Raw genomic sequence first — 27,490 nt, forward strand, 5'->3', positions numbered from 1 at the left:
ATGTGTAACTGATGTAATTCTGCAATCTGTATATGGGGTAAAAATGGGAGTTCATAACCCACTTGAATCAAAGTATGAAATATGATATATCAAGAAATTTGTAATGTTTTGAACAGCCAACAATAAAAAATTAAAAAAAAAAAAAAAACAACAAAAAACTTGGGGGAGGACAAGTTTATTCTGGCTCAGTTTCAGAGGTTCCAGTAGGTGGTCACTTGGATCTGTGGCAAGGTGGGATGTGGAGGGGAGGGTGTGGTGGAGCGGAGCTGCTGACCTCGTGGCAGCCCCAAGCCTCTTCTGTCCCCCACCTGCTTCCTGGAGCCACCAGGGCTGACAACCCTCACAATGCCCAAGTGGTGCTCCAGGGACCCCCTCCATGGTGGGGGGCTGTGCCTACCACTGTACTTCAGATCTGGGACGCCCCAGAGGTCCATGTGCTGGAGGCTTGGCGCCCAGTGTTCAGAGGTGGGGATCTAGGGAAGTGACTGGATCATGAGTGGGCTGATCAATGGATTAATCCATTGATGGGTTCATAACTGAATGAACTGCAGGGGGTGGGGGACTGCAGGAGGGGTACTCATCACCAGCTCCTTCTTGGCTGCCACGAGGTCAGCAGCTCCACTCCACCATATCCTCCCCTCCACATCCTGCCTTGCCACAGACCCAAGCCCACAGAGCCAAGCAACCACCTACTGGAACCTCAGAAACTAAGCCAGAATAAATAAACCTGTCCTCCTCCAAGTTTTTTTTTTTATTATTATTATTTTAGTTGATGATGGACCTTTATTTTATTCATTTGTTTATATGCGGTGCTGAGAATCGAACCCAGTGCCTTACACATGCTCAGCAAGCACTCTACCACTGAGCCACAACCCCAGCCCCTTCAAGTTGTTTTGTCACGGTGACAAGAAAGCTCACACTGAGCGGGATGGGGCTCCCTCCCTGCCCAGCTGACCCAGTAGACTGTAGAGCTGTCTCCTACTTAGTCTTCTGTTCAGAAGGAACACCTGCCATGCTGAAGCCCTTCCCAAGTGCTCTTGGCCTTGCCCAGCTGAAGTGCCTCAGCACGTCCAGGTCCTGGCTGCCATCAGGAAGACCTCGAGCTACACCTGGACTCCTTTCCATGTGCCCCAGGCTGTATCCAGACACCTGAAAGCCTGAACTCTTGGCCCCACATGGGTGACCCCCACCCTCCATCCTAACTTGGATAAACACAACAGCCCCCAACAGAGCCCTGGGTTGGGTTAGACCACCAGTTGAAAGAAGAGCTGCACACCTGGAAACAGGAGGGACAAGGCAGAAGTTCAGGTGGCAGAGAGTCTGATCAATAACAGGGAGTCACACCCTCTAGGGGACACTGGGGGTGGGGCCCTTGCTCAAGTGGGAGCTATATGTCTGAGAGGGCGGGGCCCTTGGGTGAGCAGTGTGGCGCTCCCGGCAGTAGCTTTGCATGCATTTGAAGACACTAGCAGTTGCTGGGCTCATTCATAAATACACAATTTTATTTGCTATTTTCAGGGGAAACTTAGGCATTAAATGGTAAGCTGATAAAATACGGATACCTAAAAAAGTACAAAAGTATAAATATCCCCTTAGAATAAATTTTAGTGAATTAAGTCTTAATATTTTTAAATTAAAAAACAAAAACAAAACAACCCACAAGCCTATCTATTATGTCAATGTCAAAATCAAAAAATGCTAAGCACCCAGCAGCTCCCCAGGGCCAACACAAGGACACCTTCCCTTGGAGCTCTGCTGGGGAGGACCGGGTCAGCCAGTGGCTAAATCTGCCCTATAGAAAGGTTTTTATAAATTGTTTAAGCTGAACCTTTAACAACATACAAGAGGCCTTACGAAAGGAGGAGGTAAATCCTAGATGCTGGAGAACTTAGTTAATCAGGTTATTGGCAAAGAAGAAAAAAAAGAGGACCTAGGCAAGAAGTTTCTGGAAGCATTGACATTAGACAGTGTCAGAGCCTCTGACCTCACACAGGCAACTCCAATGGTCAGTCTGCACAGCTCTCCTGGCAAGCAGAGATCAAGAGGCAGAGCTTGCTCACTGGGGTCAGGCCCCCAGCCCCCACTGAAGAGTCTCAGAGCCTGCAGGGGGCAGCCTCTACAGCAACCCCAGCAGCCTTGATGGCACACTGGCTGGGTCATGTAGGTTGTGTCAAGTCTCAAATGCTCCAGGAGTATTAGAAAGAAGAACTGCATAGTTATACAGAGATAACAGAGCCAGAGAGGAAGAGACACATGATGCACTGTAAACATCCCGAATCTTCAACGTGACTCGGAGTGTCAGCTCCAGAAGCCAGGGGACACGCCTCCGCCCAGCCTCCATCCCAGGTGCGACAAAGGCACTGGTGGGCACCAGCTCCCAGATGAGTCCGCAGGTGGAACCCATGAGGCAAACCTTCTACCTCCCTTTAAACTATTTGACAGATCCATCTAAAACATAGCAACACTTTTAGGCATTTCTAAAGAGTATAAACATTGGGTAATCTATCCATACTTAAAAAAAGGGATACAAAGTTCTCTTGCCTGGAAAATACAAATCAAGAAGCCTTGACTGTTCTGGCTGTGGAGGCTGGAATAAGAGCCTGGCTCTGAAGGAGGCGGTCCTCAGGGTAGGCGCCCAGAAAGTAGTGATGATGCGGAGGCCACCATTGTCAGGGGTCTTCGCCGAGGTTGAGAAACTGTCAACTGATCACACTGGAGGCAGAGCAGCTTCCCTGACCCAAGGATGATGTTCAGGTGCTCAAGCAGTGACCACCAGGCATCTGGACCTGAGCCACAGTGCGCTGGACAATCCACATGGCTGCTGCCCCTTCCTCCTGGTGAGGCCTGAGCTGCTATCGCAGACTATGAATGTAGCACCAAGGGCCCTGCCCTTCAAATGGTCTTCAGGACTGCGCAGGCTAGTTGGGAGCACCCTGCCTCAGTCCCACGCAGCACTTGGAAAGAACAGAGCAGGCTCCCAGAGAGAGCCCACCTGGCCCCTGTGCCTCCTCCCTGTGGGGATGCCTGGCCTTAGACAGCTGGGCCGTCTCTCACCACCCACCTCTGAGGCAAAAAAGGATGCACACCCAGATCTCTAGAGAAATGATCAAAAGCAGGTTTCTTCTCACAGACGTACTTCCTGGACATGGCGGTTCACTGAATCTTGGGAAAAAGTATATCATTTCTTCAGCTGTCAGTACTGTATCTCACATCCTTGAGCCTCGTTCTTGCAAAATCTGAAAAATAACACATGCAGAGTGAGGACTCAAGCCTGACCAGTCCTGCTCTGCAGAGCAGAGCCACAGACCTGCAGTCCACTCCAGGCAATTGGCTCAAAGCCTGAGGACCCTGCACCACAGGCTAGGGTCTCAGCTGGCAGGCTCAGGGACCTTCAGTGTGGGGAGCCAGCTCCTCACACTCTCCATCCCCCCCCCATATCAAAGAGATCAGCCCCCAGACCCTTCCCCCCATGAAACAGCAGACCCATCACCACCCATGCAGCCCTGGCTCTCCTCTGAGACACCTGCCTGACCACAGAAAACTTTCAAGTATGGGTCATGCTGGGGAGATGCCCTCAGTGTCTTGACCCCACCTGCCCAGCACAGCCCTCTGCTCCCTGGCAGCTATGCTCACACCACTGGCTCCATCTCAGAGCCTGACCTCAGGGGACCCTCCCCTTATGGCCTCTCTCGCTGGCACAATCCAGTCCACTGTGCACCCAACTAAATAGGAGTGGGAGCTCCTGGAGGCCTGGGGACAGGCTAGGGCCCTGGCAAATGTTACTGAGTCAAGTCCTGGGCAGGGAAGAAGACCTTGTCTTCAGGCAGGGGTGCTAGAGCTGGCCAATCCCACCAGGAGCCACTCAGCTGCTCCTAGCCACTGCTGCAAGCACAGAGGCACTCTCAGAGCCCTAGCAGCAGAGAGCTGGCCCTTGGGAGGCTATCAAGGGCTTGAAAGAAGGCCAGGGTCTCTCGAGCTACTCCAGCCTGTCTGCCAGCACCCCAAACACCCTTGCCTGTCTCCACGGACAGCTCTCGGGGCCAACTCCTGCCAATGGCTCCCACTCATGTCAGTACCTTGAGGGGCACTTCCTACAGGACTGGGGAGCAGCGATTCTCCTCAGGCCCGACAAAAGCAAGCCCCATGAAGTATGATTCTGAGTCTGCCAAGACTCGGGAGGTGACTCAAAGACAGTTCCACCCTCCTGCTAAGGGACCAAACCCCCAGCCACCACTAGCCCCAGTGCAGAGCTGGAGCCCAGTACACCCAAGAGAGGGTCTGCATTGGCAGAACTAGAGTGAGTGACTTCCCTGGGACAGTGTGACTCCCTTGAGGGGCCAGACCTGATAATCCCCAGGGCTTGTGACAGCATGCTGTCACCATTAGCCCTCCCAAGACCAGCTGACACCATCTGCCCGGACAGAGTGCAGTGTAAAACTCCCAGGCATGCTTCCAGCAGGGCTGTCTTCCACAGGAGGTCCAAGTCCCAACAGAGACCCTATGGTGTGCTTGAGGCTGCGCCCAAGGCAGTGCCACACTGACAGGTCTGGCCACTTACATAGCCTCACACTGGGATGTCCTGGGGCAGAGACCACCTCCCATAGCCTAGATCTCTAGAGATGGGGGCCACCAAAGCATGTTCTCTGATAGCACAGACTTGGGAGGTAACTGTGGGGTGGGGAGGGGACACTGAAAGAAGTCCCCCTCCCTCTAGGATGTGGACCAGGCTCTGAGTCTCAAGCACCTTCAGATAATCCTCTCCTCTGCCCAACCTGGTGGTAGGTGTGGCTCCCCTGTGTTCCTGTGGACCCCACAATTCCCCAAGTCAGGCACCTGTCATAGCTTAGCTCCACGGCAGGTACATCTGAGGTCCTGCTACCCACATGGCTGTTGAGCCCTACAATGGATGATGCTGACAGAGGCTGTGACACAACCCCATGTCTCACTTCAGAGACTCAGAGCAAAAAAAGGAGAAGAGGAACAGATTAGTACTTTTTATGTTAAATGACAATACTTTTAACTCAATATGGTGGCATACCCCTGCAGTCCGAGCTCCTTGGAAGAGTCTGAGGCAGGAGGATCACTTGAGCCCAGGAATTCAGGGCCAGCCTGGATAGCAAAGCAAAACTCCATCTTTGTGGGGGAAAACACACACACACACAACTGAACCCACCCAGGGCCTGTACGTGGCAGGCAAGTACTCTATCAGACACCTCAAGCCCCCTTATTTTATTTTGAGACAGTCTCGCTAAGTTGCCTGGGCTGGCCTAGAACTTGATTCTCTGACCTTAGCCTCCTGAGTGGCTGGAGTTATAGGCATGCGCCACCAGGCCTGGTTTCTTTTACTTATTTAAGAAGGTTACTAGAAGATTTTAAAAGACCACATGGAGTTCATGACAAATTCTCTTAAAGGGCTAGATGATAAATACTTAAAGCTTTGAGGGTCAAGAGGCACTTACATAATCACCTAAAAGCACTATTCAAACAAAGAAAGTGAGCTCAAGGACTGTACACAGGCAGACCAGGTCCCTGGGCTGCAGTTTGCAAGGCCTGCTCTAGATTTTTTTCGTTAGTTGTTCACTTTGAGAGGCTCAGCTGGCCAGGTGTATTTCCTTATGTTCCCTTGTACACTGAGCTGCTCATGGGTGGTGGTAAAGGCTCCTAGCCTGTAGGGCTGGGCCTACAAGATGGAGGCCTCCCAGGGGATGGGGGAGGGGCTGGCCTTGCTGCCCACCACCACCCAGGTACTCTCCTGTGTGTAAGGGAGACACCAGGCAACCCTGCTGAGTGATACTATAGTTGGGTTCTAACAAAGGTCCAGCCTTGAAGACATGAAAGGTGAGACTGGGCTGAAGCAGAGACTGGAGGAGAACCTGGATGCTATGGGCACTGCCCAACCTCAGGCAAATGGTAGAAGTTCAAACACAATTGCTGCCCTGTGGTGACATGACAGAAGCACTCCTAGCCTGGAAGGCTTGAGTATAAGTGAGAATCTGGGCTTTGGCCTCTGAGATCAGAGCCACCGACTCCTGTTCACCCAAGATCCTGGCCCATGACCAGCAGGAAGGCCACCCCTCAGGGGCTGGCAGGCTGGAGTGAGTGTTCCCTGCCTGGCCCTGGAGTGCTCCTGGGTCCATACCCACTGATGCCATGGTCTTTCCTGACACAAATGGCTTGGTAAGTGCCCCAATCCTTCTGCCCATGGTAACCATGGAGGGGTACTATGGCAGAGCAGTGCCCAGTGTCTGTATGCAGACCTTGGCTCCACCTGCAGCTCTACTGTGCATCTACAGGTACATCTATTGGAGGTTCTGTGCATCTACAGGTGCATCTATTGGAGGTTCTGCACAGGACAGGTGTGTGGGAGGGGCTGGGGCAAGGGTCCAGTGGGGCCACAGGTTCAAGGACACTAGGTGCTGGGTCAATCTGAAGGGCTGCAGAGCTCACCATGACATTACACTTAATCTGAGTCACTGCCTTGGTACCCCGTCTCCTCGTCGTCACTCTGGTGCGGCAACGTGCAGCAAGGGAGAAGAAGACACGGGTGTCAGCCAAGTGCAAACCAGGCAGGCAAGAGAGCTGTCCACTGGATCACCCTGAAGGAATCCCCAGGCTCAGAGTGCCACAATTGCTTCCTGGAGGTGGACCCACCTGCAGCAGGTGCTCATCCTCTATGGTTTCTGCGCAGTTCGGCCCCGTGACCTCAGCTACCTGGAGGTGACTTTCAGGCCCACAGAACCTCCTGTTAGATAGGATGGCCTTTATCTGCCAGAGGCCAGGAACCATGCTGCTGCATGATGGAGGGTGGGGCCCTGGGTCTGAGACTAAGCCACATGCGCAGTTAACTGATCAATCTCAAAGGGAGGGGAAGGGTTCTCCTGGCCTCTGCCACATGTCACCTCCTGCAGCTGCATGCCTCTGTAACAAATGGTGACTGCTCCTCTGAGACAAACCTGGAAAGTTCTCAAGCCTGAGTAGTTTGGGAACCTCCTGCACTTGTGGTTGGCAGTGGAAGCAAGGGTGCTCACATGGGGTCTGTCCCTCTTGTAGTGGGCCCAACTCCTCACACTGGCCATAGCCTTGATATCTCTCATTCTCATCATTCCCAGCCTGAAACAGAAAAGGCTGCCTAGCATTGCCAGGAGGCCACCAAATGCTCAGGGACCCTAAAAGGCAAGGCTCAGTATAAAGAGGGACACTAAAAGGCAAGCCACAAGGTGACTCACTGCCCTCTGAAGTGTGGCCCTGTTCCATTCAGGCTGTGTGCAGGTGTCCCCAAACTACTCTCTTCCAGATCTGGCCCATGATTTTCCACTGCTCCCAGGGGGCCTGGGTTCTGCCCTACCCTCTGGGGAGCTACTGCTGCCCCCATTTTGAAGCTGCTGTAGCTGCTCCACTTCAGAGCCAGGTATTTTTGGAGACAGAAATAAGGTCCTGCTTTCAACAGCACTAGGACTTGGGTCATTCCTGGAGCTTCCTCACAACACAGAATGTATCCTTCCTGCAAATGAAAAGCCACCAGAGGGAAATGAGCCCTGGTGAGCTTCGGTGTGAAAACTGCAAGTTCAGAAAGAAAAGCTTCTAAAAATAAAACCATCTATAAAAGAGTCCTACTGTTGCTCAGAGACAGAGAGGGGTGTCCCCCTAGAACAAGGCTGGGGTCTGGTGTAATGGTCATCATCTAGACCTTAGACCCAATGGAAGCTCATCCCAAGCCTGGAACCAGGACCCTGGCTTCACCTCATCTGCTAAAGGACACTGTGGGCCTGCCTAGCTTATATGGTCTTATGCCTTGAGGTGGCAGTGGTGGCAGGGTCTGGCCTCCTGCAGGTGTAGGAGGTATAAGGGAGGCCAGCAGCAGATGCACACACAGCACCGGGTGGGAATGCATGGCCTCCTGGAGACCCCTGGGCTGACTGAGTCCATCAGTTCCCAAGCCCTCGCCCCAAAGAAGACCAGGGAAGATCCAAAGGGATAGCCCTGGATAGGTGGCTGCTATCCATGGTAGACGCTGGCCCAGAGTCAGATTGTCACAGAGCCCTTGATTCAGTGTTCTCACTTAAAAGCCTCCCAGACTGGCCTCTTCCTGCACCCACACATGATGCACTCTTAGGCCCCTCATCAGGATCACGTGGGGGCCCCTGGAGCTGCTGTAGAGCTCTCTGTCTACTGTTTGGCTCTCAGGCCAGGGGCCAAGCCAGCTCAGGCTGTGCTGGGTGCTTGCTGCAGGGGCAAGTACGCCTGTGTGCCCTAGGGCCCAGCTCTGAGAACATGCCTGGAGGATATGCCACTATGACTGGTCACTTGTGGACAGGCCACAGGACTAATCCAAAACTAACAAGGCAGACCACTCTCTGTACTTTTACCCTAGCCGCCACCACATTCTGGAGGAGACAGAAGAGCGTGGACTGCTGCAGGGCAGACTCACAGGACTGTAGAAACTCCTTTACACACTAAACCCAACTCAGAGACCTGTGGCCATGGGTGAGGCCACTGCTGATGCTGAGAACCAACCCTCAGCTTAAAGGCCTAAACCCTCCCCCGACATTGGAGGCTGTCTCGGGAATGGAGGATTCCTGGATTCCACAAGAAACAACCAACAGTGGCGATCCTGAAACACAAAGAGTCCCTGACAGCAGGTCCAGTAGATGCTTCCAGAAGCAGCTCTGCACATGGGTTGAGAAAACAAGGATCAGTACTCATTCCAGGAGGCTCTACTGATAAGCCAGGCAGTCCTCATGAGGACTTCAATCCATCAGGAAGAAAGCCTTTCAAAATTCAACCTTCAGAGTCTCCCACCAGGAGAGCTGGCAAGTCCACAGCTATTAGAGCACCAGAATGTCCCTGCACACTCACCTTGGCCTTCTCGCTGGGCTCACTGGTTGTGCCATATGGGGTGTTGTGCAGCTCCTTGGAAACCACACAGAGGAACTCGGCCTGGTCTTCATTCCCATAGTTGTAAGAGGAGCCAATGCTGACCAGCTGGAAGAGAGACACAGGCTGTGTGGAATATCTCAGGCTTCGGCCAAGAGGTTCTGGTGAACTGAAGGGAAATTCACCCCGAAACCCTTGCAGGAGCATGCACCTGCACCATGACATTATGCAACATGCTGGGACAGGATGCTGTTTCTCTCTGTTTCTGGGCCCACCGGAGATGCTGACTGGCTTCCCTGGAGACAGAGTGCGTGGAGTGAGACGAGTGGGAGACAGGGCCAGAGCTTGTGCAAATGCTGCACAACCTGTTTGTCCTTGCTGGCCACCACCTGGCCCTCTGCAAGACTGAGCTGGGGTGGGGTGGGGAAGGCAGAGGCCAGGCAGCTGAGAACCTGGAAAGCTGAGCCTGTCTCTGAAAGTGGGACTCTGGAGAAGCTGTGGTTTGCCGCATCTCAGTATGCATGGGTCTAACTGTGCCTGACCTGCTGGGCATACCCTTGGACATTTTAACTTGCCTAGAATACTCCAGGACATTCCATGCTATGTAGGGATGGGGCAGAGGACCAACCTGGCTGCTGCAGACATGCATAGGGGACTAAGTTACACCACTGCCAACAAATGTTTTTGTAATTTAAAACACAAAATTAATCAAAACAAAGATAGCAACGGTATAGTAAAGGCATTAACACAATATCTACTGAGCCAAAGAACAGCTGAAAGGCTGCCAGCAGTGGCACAGTCCATCTGGCAAGCCATGACCAATGCAGCAACAGGGACAAGATGGTGGGAGGTGGTGGGTCCTGCCAGGTGAGATAGACTGTAGGGATGCTGGCCTTGAGTCAGAAAGTTGGGAACCCCACTGAGGAGAACACAGAAACCCAGTCTTCTAGAGATCCTAAGCAACTTGGTGACACTTCAACTCAAAATACAAAATAAAAAAGGGCTGTGGATGTTGCTCAGCGGTTAAGCACCCCTGGTTCAATCCCTGGTACCATTAAAAAAAAAAAAAAAGGGGGGGGATCAAGTAAGGACTCCAGATTCTGCCCCAGTGTTGCAACAGCTTGCCAACCCACAGTCCTCGCCCTGCTTTGGGGTAGCAGAGCATCCTTATCAGGTGCAGAGGAGCGCAAGCTACTCAGCTCTAAATGAGGATGACCCAGCCCATGGATCCAGAGCTGGCAATGGCAGCTTTCCAGCACCTAGCTCTGTAGGGCCAAGACATGTTCCTGCTTGAGTCTCTGGCATGATTCTTTTATTTCTTTAGAGTACTGGGAATTGATGTGCATGCTAGGCAAGTGCTCTACCCCTGAGCTATATCCCAGCCCTTGTTTCTAAATTTAATCTGATAGGGTCTCACTAAATTGATAAGGCTGGCCTTGAACTTGTGATCCTCCTGCCTCAGACTGAGTAGCTGGGATTACAGGCGTGTGATGCTGTGCTGAGTTCTGGCATGATTCTGATGGGACCTGGGCGGGAAAGACTGGCAAACTCGGCCCGATGGAACCCCCAGGAGGGCAGGGACAGCCTCTGCCTGTATGCTGCAGAGACAGCAAGTACACACCCATAGTCAGGATGTGCTAGAGAGGCCAGCTCCACACATGGAGGTGTGAGGGAGGTGGCAAAGAGCTCTTGACAGCTGCACCTTCCTCAACCTCCCACAGCCACTGTGTCAGGCAGGGTGGGGGATGGCCAAAGGCTCCATATCACGGAATTCTGTCTCTGGAGACTTCTGAAGCAGAGGTCTCCTCACTGTACTTGTAATCAGATTTTAGCTGCAGTGTAGGCTACTGCAGCTAGCCAACAGCCTCTCACCTGCTCAAATTTCCAGCCATCGGACATGGTGGACACCATCTGTGTGAGCTCTTCCTCCTGACACTGCAACACACGGTATACATGCTTCACAGGCACCTGCAAGGACAAGGGCTGCCATGAGGCCAAGTCATGCCCATACCCAGCAACCCTGCCCATGTGCCTTTGCAGGAGAGAACTCCACAGGGATCCACAGGTCCTAGAGCCCAGAGCAACCCTGAATACATCCACACAGCCGCCCACAACCTGAACAGCCGTGTGTGCCACTTCCTTGCTTGCCTCCAAAAATATTTCTACTTCTAAATTCCAAAATAAAATGAGTCATGCTCCTCAAATCTTGAGAGCACCTGTAGCTAGATGTGAATACACAAGAATGCCCACTTTGGCCACAGGCAGTCTCTGGATTGACCAGCTGGGAAAAGGGACTAACTGGAAGAGCCTGAGAGACAGCCAGACACACACATGCAGGTCCTCTCCCAGTATTAACTGGCTTCCCATGCCCACATCTACCTCCTAATCCTCAACCAGCCCAAAAGGGATCCCTGTGCTGGGCTCCAGGCAGGCTTCTATCCTAGAGACTTGGGCCCATAGGACCCTGCTGGAAACAAAGACGAGCTAAGTCTGGGCTCCACCCTTCCTGGAGCAGCTCTAGCAGAGGCCGAAGCACAGGGAAAATGAGGGCCCAGGTGGCTGGCACTCAGGCAGTATCTCATATGCCAGTGACACGTGGCTGACAAAGTCACACAATGAACCTGCTGTTGCCCAAGTCTATTAGACAGCATATGATACTGGCTACCACTACTACTGGAGGGCCAGCTCCTGGGAGGGGTTTTTCTCACCTCCGCCTCAAAAGTAGTTGCACCGTTGTGAGTGGGGCTGGGATGGAGAAGAGGCAAACAGTACAAATGAAAGAACCGGGGAGCATCTGGGATACATTTCCTACTTGCTGGAAGAGGAGCCTCTCCCTAGACCCAGTCCTGCCACCAAGTGGGATCCCACAGAAGGGGGAAGGCCAGAGGCAGGTTACATCCATGACCCTCGCCTGACCTGGCTGTTATTGTTCCTGGGTCCACTGGGTGTGCAGGAAGAAAGCAAGCAAGACCACCACAGTGGGAAAGCCCATCATGGGGTGGGGATATTGAGAGGGTTTAAGCATACTGGCCAGAGTGCTAATATTACCCCACAGCATCCTTCCGGAGCAGAACCAGCTTGGTGAGGGCTTGCTCAGCTGTTCTTAAGCACAGAGCTGGCATGGTGACAAGATCAGCTGGTACACCTCCTTCACAGAAGGTGCTGGATACAACCCTCCTCCAGCAACAACAGCCCAATGGGTGGCAGACAGCTTCTGACTGTGGCCATGCACCATGGTCCCTAGGAGGATCCGCAGCAAGCATGCACACCATTCAGAGCCTGACCTCTCCTCTTTCCCAGGAAAGCCCAGCATTCTCTGTGCCTGTGCAGACCCCTTGCCTTTATCTGATGCCCCTCACAGTTTATCACTGTTTTTCCATTACACTGACCACTGGAGGCCTCCCTGTTTCCCCAGAACACGTTCGTTTCACTGGACCTTCCTCTCCTCCACTGTGTTCACTACACCCAACCTCTGTCTGTTGTCCCACTGGAGGAGGCTCCCTGAGGTGGGGCCAGGAAAGGCTCGATGGATCCTGTATGGGACACTGCAGGAGCTGAGCTGGAAGGTGAGGCTGCTAGGCTCTGTTCCAAAGGCCTCATGTGAGAGGGCAGGTGAGCTGTGCCTACAGGCCAGGCCTCCAAAGCTTCCAGTGCATTAGTCACTTGTCTCACCTGTGATGTTTTGCTATCTCGTTCTCTAATTTTGTCCTTTACAAGTTTTATTAGTGAGGTGATGTTGTAAAATTCTGCTTCTTCCAACACTCCTGGAATAGAGGAAAATAACAGACTTTCACCAGACTGGACCAAACAAAAATAGTATTTCATACCTGCCTCTCTCCCCAGGCCCAGCCTGTCCTAAGTTGTCACAGACCTGCTGCTCATAGCACTCAGCAGAAGTGAGGGTTCAAAATGAGAGATGGGCCACATGTGGTAACACATACATGTAATCCCAGTGACCCAGTGACTTGGGAGGCTGACGCAGGAGGGCTATACACTTGAGACCAGCCTTGGCAACTTCGCAAGATCATGTCTCAAAATAAAAAATGAAAAGGGCTAGGGATGAGGCTCAGTGGCAAGGAGTCCCTGGGCTCAATCCCCAATACTAAAAAATAAAATAAAAGAGGAAGGGTGATGTTTATTAAACATTCCCTTGCAGCCTCCCTCCAGTGACATACAGGGGTGGAACAGCTGTCCTGGGCCCACAGATGCTGGGAGAATGACTGGCATTTTCCCTCTGCACCCTGGACACTTGTTCTGAGCCCTAGTTCTTCCTGCTGGGAGCCTGCAGGTGTCACAGGTGCAGGCCATGGGGTGGTAAGCCACAGCTTCCTGTGTATCAGTCACTCACACCTATCAACTCTCTTGAATAGGCTCCCCTATTCCACAAAGACCAGATGGCTGAGGGCTGCTCCTGGTTCCAGTGCTCTTTCCAAAGCCTGCCATCCACAGCGCACCAAACTTGGAGACACAAAACCTCCCAGTTAGCAGCAGATTCCCAGGGTCCTGTTTCAAGAATTCCTCGTGGGTATGGGCCACTACCTCATTTTTTCAGCCCAACTGCATGACAACTCAGAACAACACACAGCAATGTGGGAAGGACATGGGGCAGGTGAAGCACAGGGCAGCTTGGAGCCAGAAAAACACACACACAGGAGGCTGTCCCAAGTAGTCAGTGTGTGCATGTGAAAAAGCCTGGGCTGACGCAGACAATGCACATGGGCAAGAAGTATCCTCTGGCCTCAGGGCACATCAACCTGGGGCTTCTCAAGCTCAGGAGGAAGGAGAACACCAAGGTTCAGAGAAAAGAAATGGAGATGCAGTAGGGGTTAGAGAAATCAAGCAGTCCAGTCTAGACAGACTGCCACAGAATCTCCCTGGCCCTTCCTGAAAGAAACCCCTGGCTTTTCTGAGCCAACACCAGAGCACAGAGTCTACCCTAGGGCCTGGTGCTGGGCAGCCTGCAGATGGGCAAGTGTCCCACACTCTGATTAGGCAGGATGCAGTGGCCAGTAAGGCAGGCAGTACTCAGATGATAGTGAGGAATGTCGCTACTTTGAGCTGTCCTTGGAAAGCAGGCAGAGGATCCTAAGATACCCCACAGGTGTGCTAGGGTGTCTGTGACACATGGCTTCAGAAACATGATAGATAAAACAGCTGCCCCCCGCCCCCCAACACACACACCAGACCCTTGAAAGAGCAGAGCAGCCTTGGCCACTTGGCCCACATCTCAGGCTCTTCTTCTACAGCAGTCCTGACAGGCCACTGGGTAGCCTCTCATTCTCAAGAGGCCTGTGAATGGCAGTGCAGCAGCCCCCAGGGCCACATCTGCAGAGAAATGTGGGGCTGCAGCTTGAGGTGTCTGGTTCTTCAATGGACTGACCAGCACCTTCACCAGGGGCTTGCCTTTGAAAATAAGGTCTCTGGGGGCTGGGGTTATGGCTCAGTGGTAAAGTATTTGCTTAGCATGTGTGCGGCCCTGGGTTCGAGCCTTAGCACCACATAAAAATGGAAGGAAGGAAGGAAGGAAGGAAAGGTGGGCGGGCATCCAATCACAACTAAAATAAATAAATAAATATTTTTTAAAAAAGAAAATAAGGTCTCTGTGCAAAAAAGGATAGCCTACCTTCCTCAGCGAGATCTTTGTTAATGACCAGCTTTCCATGTCTCAAGTAGTTCAACACAGGTCCAAAGTACGTGGGATCTCTGTCAATTAAATAGGCACCCGTTTCATCCTATGAAACAGAAATGTCATCAGTCATGGATGAGAAACTAGTGGCTTCTGCAGTTAGAGTAAGACTTGAGTGCATCTGGTTGACACACACTCACCCACCCAGCACCAGGCCTGTGTTCACAGTACCCCAAGGCTCTCCCAGGCCTCCTCTAAGCCGATCTGTCTGGCTCCTAGCTAGAAGACAAGTTTCAGCTGTTTCCTGAGTTTGCTCCAGAGTGAGGTGATGTGGCTGCAAGTAATTTGGGATGCTGTGGCTGGCAGGGTCTGGTGCTACAGAGACACAGATGTCCTTGTGCCGATGAGGGTGGGCCTCTCCCAGGCATAGCCTCGCATCTGCTCTGACAGACGCCCAGGGAGAACAGCAAAGTCAAGGCTCCACTGGGGTGAGGCCACAGTCCTGGCTTCCTGGCAGCTTTCCTAGCCCTTTCCTCACAGCTCAGGAGAATTCTGAGAAACCACGTGGCATGACCAATCACACAGTCTCCTCCACTGTCATGGGCAGGGCCTTCCTGAACAGAAGTCAAGGACTGGACTGGTCTGGATGGCAGTGGGGGCCTTCTGATTGCCAGCATGGAAGAAGGTAGCCTCTGATTGCTGATCTCTGATCCCATTGTCAAGAGCCTCCTTAAGTGAGCAGCACATCAACTGCCCACAAAGGAAGCCCTATTTTCTGTTGAATGGTAGCCCCTGAGCTTTCCCAGAGACTGCGACCACTAAGGGAGCCCTCACCTCACAGCCAGTGGTTTGCAGTCCACGGGAGCTCAGCTATGCACAACACAGCCCACTCACTCAGCAGGCACTCAAATTGACCTAGCTTCTCCAGGGGGCAGTGGGATTTCTGAGGCTGTGGTGGCCAGCCAAGTTCCCCTTGAGAGCTGATTCCTGTCACATGTATCAGCCTGGAGGTAGACACACCTCCCCAAGGCATGAAGTAGGCACAGCTTCTGCATGACCTGTTACACCACATAGCCCAAGGGCCCCCAGAAGCAGGTGATACACAGATGCCCCAAGGACACATCTGGAGGGGTGGGTAGTAAATTCCTGTCACCCCCACCCCAGACTCAGGCCCACAAATTGGCTGCAAGTAATTTGGGCTGCTGAGTCTGGCAGGGCCTGATACTACAGAGACACAGGTGTCCTTGTGCTGATGAGGTGGGCCTCTCCTAGGCATAGCCTGGCATCTGCTCTGACAGATGCCCAGGGAGGACAGCAAAGTCAAGGCTCCACTGGCTTCCTGGCAGCAAGGCCCACAGCCAAATGCTGGGAAGAATGAGGACTCTACAAATCAATAGGATGGACTCAATTTTCCTCTTTAGAGGCTTCTGAGCTCCTATGGGGCCTCTGCAGGTACAGGGCATGGACAGTGCTGTATGTGACCCTCAGTGGGAGCTGTTGGCCAGCTCCAGTCCCAGGGAACAGCATCAGTACCTCTGCAGAAGGAGACTGTTGAACCTCTGGGACACAGCATGCCCATAGGCACCAGAATCCAGAGAGGAGGTGGTGTCTTGGCTACAAAGCAATGTGCCAATAGGACCCTTTTTTCTTCATGAACATCAATTCCTATAGTTGGGCAGTAAAACCTCGTGATTTCAGGGTTCTTTCCCCAAACCGACAGGCACAAAACTATAAAAACCTGTTTTTCTTAGACCAAAGGGATAAAGTTGAGTTCTGTGGTTTAGATAAAATCAGAGAGCTCCTGGGGTGTGGGGGTGCTGGAACCCAGAAACCACTTGCTCCAATCACCTCTTTTCTCTCCCTGTGGGCCTGCCATTTCACCCCACAGCAGCATCCTAACCCCATACAGACCTCCTGACTCCATGCTTGACTCCTACCTAAGGCTATACCAGCTGGACTGACCAGGCTTCCCCACCCTGTGGCCCTGGCCTTTATTTCTAGAAGTTACCCCAGGGACCATCCCCCTCCCAGCCTGGTCCTCCAGCTGCGGTCCCAAGGAGTCTAGAAGCAGTCCTGCCCGCCTGCTGAGGACAGCCACCATTTCCCAGTGCCAACCATGTGGCATGTGCATATCACCAAGCTCAGGACTTAGGAAGCTACCAAGAAGGAAAGGTCCAAGACTGGGGCACATGTGAGGCACTGAGATTGATCCTCAGCACCACATAAAAATAAACAAATAAAGTCATGCTGTCAATCTACAACTACAAAAAAAAAAAAAAAATGTCAGAAGGGTATTGGGCTCATCTCTGCCTGGACACCCTCCTACAGGGCCTCCCTTATAATGTCAGCTATGATGTGAGTCAGACCGTGGGTTCAATGCCACACTACCCCAAACCTCAGTTTTTTTTCTTAAGTAGAACAGGAACAAGAGCAGTTCACTGGCCTCATGGGCAGCTCAGAGTACCAGGAAGCTGGGGATGGCCCTGGCCTGTGTGCCACACCTGCCAACAGATATCACACATGCTACAGGGCCTGGGCTGTAAGACTTCCTGGCAAGGACATAGCTGGGCACCCCTCTGGGCACTGGGACTGGCAGAGGAGAAAGAGGAAGTTTTCTGAGCACCACAAGCCACACAACTGCAGCCCAGACCTCCTAAGCCTGGAAGGCAAGGGCATGAGAGAAGGAGGAGGGACTGTGGGTGAGCAACAGAGGAAAACATGGCAGCAGGATGTTGTGGTAGGCCACAGGGAACTGGTCCAACTGGCACTGGTGCTTGGCTCTGAAACCCCAGAGAAGGGGAGATGAGCCTCAGCTGCATGTGGGCCCTGGCAGGCCTTCCAGATTCAGCCTTACTGGGGCTGGCTTGTCACCACACATGCCCATTAGGAGACAGCTTTTTCCTCTTGGCACTGGGGAGCACTCACCACTGAGCTACACCTCTAGCACTGTTTAGAGACAGGGTCTTGCTAAGTTGCCCTGGCTGACCTTGAACTTGGAAGACCTCCTGTCTCTGCCTCCTGAGTGACTAGGATCACAGGTATGGCCACCGTACCTGCCAGGAGACAGCTTTCTGGTGGACACTTTCAAGGAACTCCTGCCCTAGGTCTGACCTCTCAGCCTGGAGCACTCCTGGCTCAGGGCAGGGACAGGACACATCCAAGTAATAGACATGGGGCTTTTCAAGGCAAGTCTGCCAACTGGGCTGACGGCACCTTCTCAAGGTGCTCATCCATCCCCAGGGCTGCAGGCTTCACAAGTGGTAGGGCAGGGAAATCGAGAACCAATTAGCCTTCCTATGGCTTTAGCCACAACCTCTTCTTCCAGCCCACACCCTGTGTTCTCATGCTGAAGGCCTGTGTGCCTATGCAGCAAGTAAAAGGGCAAGCTAAGATCTATGTGCAGACCCCCACTTGCATCAAGCTAAGAAGCAACTTTAAAGCAGCAGCCTCCTGGTGACTTCAGAAAAACAAGATCAAAGGAACCCAAGACATCTACTTTAACCTTGCTGCAACCAAGACTGGAAGACAGGAAGAGCATGAGGACCCTGAGCACACTGACCAACACAGGCCTGTGATACCTGTGGGCCCCAGGCCACTTGGCCTAGGGAGATGCCAGCAGCACATCAGGCAGAGCTGCCAAGGACATAGGGAGAAGCCAGGCTCAACAAGGGCCCCCATGCAAAGAGCCCATACACTATCAGCAGAGGGCCACAAGCAGGCACAGAATGTGGCAGTGGGCAGCAGGAGACTGGGCAGCAGAGCTTGCAGAGAGTGAAACAGCCCAGGGCCAAGTTCACATCTAGACTCCCTTGCCAGGTCTCAGCTGCCCCATTGGTTAAATAAGACATTTAGCCAAGATAACCCTTAAGCTTTTTCTGGCTTCAGCTGTGTTCTAGTCTGACTCCCTTTCCTCTAAGAGGTGGGCATTTGGCTCTGTCTTGGGGTATGTGTATGACAAATTATAAGAGAAAGGAAGCCACATATCTGGTCACTGAGATGAATGAGTGGGAACTAAAACCCAGAAGTGAAGTGCACCTGGCCAGGCTGGTCCTTTTGAGGCCCTGCCTGTATACATCTTTATACAGGAAGGGTTCAGTTAAAGCTGAAGCCCAGATACAAGGGAATGAGTGTACCTCAGGTGAACCTCCACTAGCTTATGACTTGTCTCAAAAATTCACATGAATTTTACACTTAAATCCCTATTCTTGGGGCTGGGGTTGTGACTCACCGGTAGAGTGCTCACCTAGCACGTGTGAGGCCCTGGGTTCGATCCTCAGCACCACATAAAAATAAATAAATAAAAATATATTTTTTTAAAATCCCTATTCTTTTTCGACTATAAGATATGTTTTCCTAAAACTCAAAAAGTCATCATAAACCCTGGCTGTCCAGTCAGTGCCTCCTGTCCTCTGGAGTATAGTCCGGTTTGATAGAGCATTTCAGAACCTGCTCACCACTCCTGACACCCCTATACAGGCTGGCCTACACAAAAGAGGGATTCAGACAGGGACCCTTGTCATGCCACTTTCTTCCCACCATGGCACAAGCCTGAGCCCAAACACCTCCAGGTCTGCCCAGAGTCCCTCCAGGCCTCATGGAATGTTTGGCTATAGTCATTTCACATGGCCCCCTTTTGAAGTGAGGCCTGAGCCCATGCCCAGGCCTGCCAAAGTAACCTGGACTAATGATCCAAGAAGAGCAAAGGCCAACAGAAGCTGAAGAAAGAACAAATGACCCCATACAGGTTACACCTCCCACAGAAACCTGGATTGTCCTACGGCATCCCTCAGAGCACTCTGGTGCTTTTGGTGAGCACCTTTCAATCAGGTGGACTTCCTTAATAAAGGAGGCACCACTTGGACAAAGGTCAAGGTCAGAGCCAGCAGGGCCAGGAAAGGGAGGGAGCAGGCTCTCACACTGGGATTCCTGGGAGCTGTCAGTGGGAGATCTCAACTTCCATAGGAAGGTCTGGGTCCTAAAACAAGACTCTACCAACTCCCACTTGGATACACATGGGCAAGATAGCTCAGAGTCCCACTGTAGAGGCACGCTTCTCTTGAGTTAACAAGATCAAGGTGAGCAGTGCAGCTCAGGTGGGGGCCAACAAAAGTGCGGCCTCAGCACCATACATCCTAGTATTGGTAATGCAGCTTGGGGCCTCTGTCCTCAACAGAGATAAAGAAAACAGAAAAGCAGGAAACATAAAACACTCAATTTCAGAATGAGTCTTTGGCTCATTCATGCAAAAGCTATGACAGGATCATTCTGGGATGTCTGGAACAGTGACTGGGGCTGACTGAGGAACAGCCATTATTGTCACCTGCTCCCAGATCCTGTGACATGTGGAAGGAAGCCCTCATGGTACACACTCAGGTGGTTATACTTCTAAAACCAAACAGACTGAGAGGTCACAGCCAGGACTGAGTCAGGGTGTAGTAGTGGGCTGGCTGGCCAGGCACCTCGGCTCTTTCTTCTTCCTTCTTTTCGGTCCTTTCCATAATTCATGTAGCAAGCAATGTGCTACATCTGTATGGTGGGAAGGTTTGTTTTGTTTTTTTGAAAAAGAGTCAGACTTAAGTCTGCTTTCTCGGCAAATCATTTTTCTCTACTGACATTCTTTCCCCACTTCTCACTGAATTTTAGTGTTTGACCTACTTGAGGCAGTGCTGGCTTGAAAAATACACATCTCCCTTCAAAGACATAAGAAAGGGATCACTGGACTTAGCTTTAAACGTTTAATGAGGGCCAGCCCCCCAACCCCATACTATGGGTCCATATGCTGGCAGGGCAGGCTGGTGATGCCCAAGTTGACATTGAGTGGGCCCAACATGGAGGCTGAGCCCCTAGTCTCAAGGAGAAGCAACCCTGAGCCTGAGCCACTGGCCATGCCATGGCAGGTGTCCACAGACATCTTTCCAAGAGGAGCAGATGGTTACAAAGACAACATCAGGCCCAAGTCACATATGCTCCCAGGAGACCCCTGACCATCAGCCCCAAAACGGGGATGGGGAGACATGACCTGACCGACAAACCTGACTGGGCAGCACCAAGTGAGCCTCCTGACCCTGTGTTTTGGGTTAGAAAAGAGTCCTCAGAGAGGCCCAGGGGGAGGTGGGCCACTCTATTCACCCACAGTCAGACCTCCACCCACCTCACTGCTGTCACCCACCCAGGGCTCACCCCTTCATTCAACCAGGTAACCCTGGAAAGAGCAGGAAGAGGAGTTGAAAGTTCCAGGTTCTCAGGTAGTGTGGAGGCTCCTGCAGTCATGCTGAGAACTCTACAGAATGTTCACACCCAGCCCCTTTCTCTTACCCCACAGAAAGGGACAGAAAAAGTACCCACCTGACTGAGAGAGACAAGGCATGGCCACTGGAGGGGAATCCAGAGGGTAAAGTACTGTGAACCAAACTTGTGAGGTTTCTCAGCTGAAATCTAAATACATGCAATTTTCTGAGCACCAACATTTGTCAACATTAGAAATACCATTTTTGGGGGCTGGGGTTGTGGCTCAGTGGTAGAGCGCTCACCTCACATATGCGAGACCCTGGGTTCGATCCTTAGTACCACATAAAAATAAATAAGTAAAACAAAGGTTTATTAAAAAAAAAAATACCATTTTCACTTTGCATGTGCTACCATGCCTGGCTTTGTTTTTTATGCAGACTTGTCATATCCTTGACCCAAAAGAGACCCTAGACATCACCAATTACAAGTGAGGAAACTGAGGCCAAGAAATCAGGGAGGCTTATAAGAAGCCTCTGAATTCACAGAACAGGGCCAGGACTCCAGCACCCTGGTACCCAGACCTGCTGCCTCCAAACGAGTACCTCTTCCAATGCACCTCACTTCATGTAGCATGGGAGCGAGAGTCTAAGAGAGCTGGCGTACACACTGCACCTTTCCTCCATGAGACTCTGTGCTGGAGACTGGAAACAGCTACAGACAGGGAAGGCAGGTGCAGCAAGAGCTCCAGGTGAGACAGGGAAGGCAGGTGCAGCAAGAGCTCCAGGTGAGACAAGGAAGGAAGATGCAGCAAGAGCTCCAGGTGAGATGGGGAGGGGGTGGAAGGTATGTCAGGGCTGAGTCACTGAAACTCTGTATAACCCCGGCCAACTGCCCAGGGAGAGTGTCCCTCAAGACCCTAGGGCCTGACTCAGGATGCCTCTTCATTGACATACCTGGGGACTAGAATTAGGATGTCAGCAATTACAGACTCAAATGAAGCCCTGCAAAAGCAGATATGAGTGGAGTTGTGAGGGGGAGCCCACATGTGAGGCTCCTAGGGCTTTTTGTGGAACAAATGTGCTTCGAATTCAACAAATATGGGTCCCTAAGCTGTGTGAAGAAGCCTGAGATTTGTTCAGAGTGCCCTCCTAGCTCTGCAGGACAGAAGTCCACCTATAGCACAGGAAAAGGCAGGCAGGTGCTGTGTCAATCTGCCTCTGTGGGGGTGAGTTGTGGGCAGGTGCAGTGTGCCACCTCTCTAGGACATCTATATAGCTCCAGCTGCTGTGAACACTTAGCCAGCAACAAGGGGTCGTCCATCTGCTAGGTTTCTTGGGTGGTTTCTCCCCAGAGAAACTCTTGAGCTACAGCAAACTCCCAAACAAATCCCCAGCAGGTATCATCTCCTTACTGCTGATTTGCAGAATAACAAAAAACTGCCAGCACAGACAGGTGGAAATGTGGTCATGCTGCCAACCCCACCTCTACCCCTGTAATCTGGAGGTAACACTCCCCACTCCCTCAGAGTCTCTAAGCCACATGCTTCAGTCCCCTCAGTGCTGGCATTAGGGTCAGCATTCAAGGACACTGCGGCCACGACAGCCCAGCCAGAGACTCTCCCCCAGCTCCTGTGGTGCCCAAGCCTGCCCTATAGATGTCCCCGTGATCACCACTGTCACCTTCAAGGTGGCCTCTGCTCTCCTCACTCGTGGCCATGCAGGCAGACTGAGGACAGAGTTTTTTCTTCCTCACTGGGGCCAAAGGGCAGGCCCTCGGCTCCTCCTCCTCACTGGGTACTTCCTGCACCCAGAGGATCCTGCCTCTCCTTATTTGTTTTAGAAAACCTATCTCAGCCTACTGGCAGCAAGAAACAGGCCACCCAAGCCTGATTTTCAAAAACCAGGCCAAAGAGTGTGGAGACCCAGAACCAAGGTGGACAACTGAAGATGCTGGGGGAACACCCTGCACTCAAAAGTCTACGTACCAGAGCCCTGGAGCTATATATCTCAGGCTGTAAGGCATCAGGTGTCTTGCTCAGACAGCCCCGCCAGCCCTTCAGAGCACGGGCTCTGCTATCCAGAGCTGGGGACCCACCCTCTAGGGGCCTGTTCACCTGCAAACAGCCAGGAGCTTTGGGCAGTGTGAAAGGGCAGAAGGGGAAGCAAGGGAGACAAGCAAGGTGGGGACCCCCAGCCACACACAAGCCTTGGAGGTGCTTAAGGGGAGCTGCCCACCCTGGCACAGAGAGGATTACAATAATGAGTGTGAGAAAAACAGGAACAAGAATAAATTCTGAGAGGGGAAAAGAGCATTCTCAGTGTATCCTTTCTAAAACCAAAGTACAAAAACATCATTAACAACTTCTGCTGACTGCATTGGCTGGTGCCAGGTAGGGCAGCTCTCTCCTCATCCTGAATCTTCATAGCTACCCCCTGCAGAGGCATCACCTCCACTTCACAGAGGACAAACATAAGGGTCAGAGAGTTGCATCCCGAGTCACACAACAGGGTCAAACCAGGCTCTCAGAGACAGGAGTCTCTTTACACTAAGGAAATGACCATCATGCCTACACCAGCCTGAAATATTCTTTCTTTTTTTTTTTTTAATTTTAATTTTATTTATTTATTCTAATTTGTACCAGCCTGGAATTTTCTATGAGTGAAGGGAGAAGTTGCTCAAGTACGGTCTGATCAGAGCCAGTGTGCACCTGAGGACTGGGTCAGGCACACTGGGATATGCTCTCCTTGGAAAGGCCCAACTTATGAAATGGCAAGACCTTCTGGGCACCAATTGTGGCCTGCTCAGGGTTGAGGGGTTTTCACATGAGGCACCTTTCAGAGGTGACCACAAACTCAGAGAAGACAAGTACCCACTGAAGAGGGGTAGGGCAGCCTTAGCACCTAATTTATGGTCAAGGGTCAAGGACACCCTCAGAGCCACATCCTCAACTTGAGTGCAAAGTGAGACATGCATGCCTCAGACACCCACTCATGGCCTCTACAGCCAACGCAACTCTGCCTAGTGCACGAGATGCTTGTGGGGATTCTGCCAGTTAGTTTCTCACTTCTGATTTAGTTACATGGAACATAATCTGCCATTTCTACTCTAAGTAATCCCCACTTCTCTTGCCAAGCAGCTGATTCAAAGATGGTTCTCCCGCCCACATCCCATTCCCTGGCCGACTGTAAAATTCCTTTCATATCTTTTCAACCCTAAAACTTGCCAGCACCAAGTGCAACCAGGGTGGACATAAGAAGTGCTGTGATTGCCCCCAAAGACCCATCTGATGCCACCATATCTATAAGCCCAAAGTGGAAAAAGTGGCTCTCTTGTAAGGGGAGACGCTCCTTTGCAACCAGCAGTTTTCTCCAGGTCTGGCTCAGCTGCAGAGACAGAACCCTCCTTGATCCTCATCCACCCAGGTGGCTTCCAACCAAATAGTATTTGCTATTTCCCTTTACTTCCTAAAGTATATCCACAATAAAGCAGGACTGGTTCAGACACAACAATAAACTCTACTGTGTTTCCAACAATACCTCTAGAATACAACAATACTACGGATCACCACTGAGACGTGGCCAAAGTGAATCAAATACTAAGCTTTTACACAGGTTTTCTGATGGGCAGCTCAGAAAGGAGCACCAAGTCTGGTCTGCCTTAAGGACAACATGGGAAAGAAAAGTGACACAGGAGAGCTGATGAGTAGATGCTGAAATGCACAACACAGCCACAGTCCCACTGGAGGAAGTCCCAGGAGGAAGTGAGAATTCATCAGGCTGTCTAGAAACAGAACCTCATAGCAGCAGTGGGCCCCAAGATGGCCCCTGAGACAAGAGGGTTAGGGCCCGGGACACAAGGCATGAAAGGCAGTGGGTCCTAAGCTGTGCCTGGAGTATTGGGGGTGAGGGGCAGTCACAGCCTAGAGGCTTAGATATGGGGCTGCGAAGCAGTCAGCCAGCCCCTGGACATGCCTGTGTTCCCCACCCTCCCCAACAACCTGCCCATGTCTTTAGAAAGCATCCTCCAGAAGACCTGCAGTAACCATTCCCATAGCACCTCACTGACAGCTGCCACCACACTCTCCTGTGAACTTGAAACCCAGCAGTTTCCCAAAAGATTTCTTGGGAGCCTCTTTCTCTAAAATCTCCTCACCCAACTCTCATCCCAGTGTCATATTCTGCAAGCCCAGTGCTCAATAAACACTAGTAAAGTGCCAGGCAGGGATCTTACACCAGGTCCTTACTGAAGTTCAATTCCAGAGGTATCTGTCAGGTATCCTTTCCTTAATCTTGATGAACTATGGAGTCAGGACTTGGAGATACCTACACATGAATCAACATCCTGTTTATTTTCCACCATGTAATTAGTGGCCTCCCACTGCTAGCACCCCTTTCCCCTCCACCCCATCCTTAAGACTCCTCACTCAGGATTTAATTATCATGGTGGAATCTCCTGGGACATTCTTTCATCAGAACCTGGGGGATGAGGGAATGAGAAGATAGAGCATTTTATACACTTTCTTATTTGAAGTAGAACACTCTAGTAATATGACTAATGTGAATTAACATTATTCTTTCTAGCAACTTATCTGTGACTAAAACTAAATCTTATTTACTATCAACTATATTATGAGACAGGGATTGTATCTGCCATATTACAGTCATGCTTGGAATCTTGGCTTTGTAATTTAGAAATCAAGCCTAATTAAGTGATGATTAAAAAGAAAAACAATTACGATAGACTTAATAGATTATCCCCTACCAAGAATCCTTATTACAGTATGGCATAATTTTTAAAATGGTCTTAAAAGAAGTAAAATCAAGGGCTGAATCAATTTAACTGCATTAAAGTCAATCGGTTCTGAATCTACTGTTCGGGTGCTGAAAAAGCAGTCACTGGAAAGAACCCAATAGAAAAGAACATTAAAATCAGATTTAATATATAAAGCAGGGATTCTTTTTTTTTTTTTTTTAAATATTTATTTCTTAGTTGTTTTCGGAGGACACAACATCTTTGTTTGTATGTGGTGCTGAGGATCGAACCCAGGCTGCATGCATGCCAGGCGAGCGCGCTACTGCTTGAGCCACATCCCCAGCCCATAAAGCAGGGATTCTTGGGTAGAAAGGCAAGTGAATAGTCACTATGACCCACTGTTTAAAAAGAAAGACCAACAGTAAAACATACACCCACACCATAAAGGGAAAATGACAGCTGACAAAGACCTATTTCCATACTGGAGATGACAGTCATTTTCTTCGAGGTCAATCTAAGAGTAGAGAGCTTGGTCAAATGAGCAGCAGGAACGGCTGGCTGGGGCTAGGGAGGGCACACTGGTATGGATGGAAAACTCTGATTTCTGCTTAGGATGGATGATTTTGCTATAACTCAAAAATTTTCATTTTCTGGTCATAAGGTCAGGCCATGCTGAGACTGGTGTCTGTCAGGGTTCTCAAAGTAAAGAACCTTTCTGGATTCTAGGGAATATATAATCCTTCCAGAGATTCTCCAGCAAGGCAATGTCAGGCTGATAAAACATATAGCCAAGTGCAATCAAGTCAACTGGAAGACCCAGCAAAGTTAGCATAAGGTTTAGGAATTGCCTAGAAAAAAAATCAAGGCAACTCTTCTTCAATTAGACTTTTTTTTTTTTCTTTCTCTCCTGTCCGGTGATGCACTCCCTCATATAACTCTTGTAAAGGTAATAATCAAAATAGCTCCTATTACCACCCGAACAGTATAAATGTTTACTTTGATCAAAGACAAACTGTAAAACTAACCTGGAAATTCCTATCCTTTTGCAAGGATGGTGGGGAAACTAAGTTTAACAGAAAAGCAGATCAGAAGAGAAATAGGAAATCAGAATAGAAAAGCCTCTCCTTGAACCCCTAAGCCACCCACTAATGTGAGCAACACTCCCTGTGAAAAGTCTTACTATGGGTGGCACCTTCTAAGAGCTGCGGAGCCGGTGCGTGTCGCGGATGAAAAGGATGGAGCGTCAACTCTGTAAATGCAAGTCACCGGGGAAAGAAGGCCACCGTGTCAACCTCCATGCCTACGTTAATTCAAACGTCTGAAAACACGAGATGAACTCAAAGAGTTCTCCATTTCCAGAGCCAGCAAGTACGCTGGGGCGGAGAAGTGTTCACACACCCAGGGCAAGAGTCTACGGAGAAAAAGTAGGTCTGCAGCCAAGTCAGGGGTCTGGGGAACCTCCTCCGCCACCGAAGGCGGGAGCGCGAGGGCGAGGGGCGCCCGCGGCGCAGCGACGGGGGTCCCTGAGGCAGCGGGCGCCAGGGCGCCGTGCTGTCCTCTGACCCAGGCGCGGGGCCGGGCCCCCGGCTAGCCTGCGCGGCCCTCACCTTGTCAGAGTCCAGGTCGGGGTCTGCCTGGCACAAGCGGTACAGGAAGGACTTCGGGTCCCGGCACAGCGTCTGCCGGGTGGTGAGGAAGTAGGTGCCGCCGACGTTGAGTCGGACCCACTTGGACACGCCGCCGGGGCGCTGAGCCAGGGCACCGAGCCCTGCGCTGCAGCGGCGGCATAGGCCGCCCCCCAGTCCCGCCCCGAGGCCGCCTGGGGCCGGCGGCAGCAGCTCGAAGAGATTCTCCGCCATGATCTCAGCAAGCCCCGCCACAGCGCCCCTCCGCCGGAAGTGTCCGGCCTTTAATAGTGTTCTCTTCGCTCTGTCCCGCCCACAGGTCCGCCCTAGTAAAGCGCCCGCCCCGGAGTCATGCGGGAGGCGGAAGTTCCGGTCCGAAAAGGCT

At 51.5% G+C, this 27,490-nt stretch overlaps 1 protein-coding gene across 1 annotated transcript; it reads right to left on the reverse strand.

Annotated features, from left to right (window-relative positions):
- On the reverse strand, window positions 1-27,370 carry Kctd5 (potassium channel tetramerization domain containing 5). The gene is made up of 6 exons (XM_027940769.2): window positions 27,088-27,370; window positions 14,498-14,606; window positions 12,547-12,638; window positions 10,747-10,842; window positions 8,857-8,982; window positions 1-3,236 (listed from the first exon to the last, which is right to left on the reverse strand). The coding sequence occupies exons 1-6, from the start codon at window positions 27,337-27,339 to the stop codon at window positions 3,207-3,209; spliced, it is 705 nt and encodes a 234-aa protein (XP_027796570.1). The 5' UTR covers window positions 27,340-27,370; the 3' UTR covers window positions 1-3,206.
- Between the last annotated feature and the right edge of the window lie 120 nt (window positions 27,371-27,490).

This window comes from Marmota flaviventris, chromosome 19 (assembly GCF_047511675.1).
Source record: "Marmota flaviventris isolate mMarFla1 chromosome 19, mMarFla1.hap1, whole genome shotgun sequence".
Classification (NCBI taxonomy): Eukaryota; Metazoa; Chordata; class Mammalia; order Rodentia; family Sciuridae; genus Marmota; species Marmota flaviventris.

What these genes read in the sequence shown, in the direction of transcription:
- Kctd5 (XM_027940769.2), bottom strand. Translation starts at nt 27,339, where the DNA reads ATGGCGGAGAATCTCTTCGAGCTGCTGCCGCCGGCCCCAGGCGGCCTC. An exon ending in CAAAGATCTCGCTGAGGAAG is followed by an intron (nt 12,639 to 14,497) that starts GTAGGCTATCCT and finishes CCTCTATTCCAG; the next exon opens with GAGTGTTGGAAGAAGCAGAA. An exon ending in ATGGCTGGAAATTTGAGCAG is followed by an intron (nt 8,983 to 10,746) that starts GTGAGAGGCTGT and finishes TCTCTCTTCCAG; the next exon opens with CTGGTCAGCATTGGCTCCTC.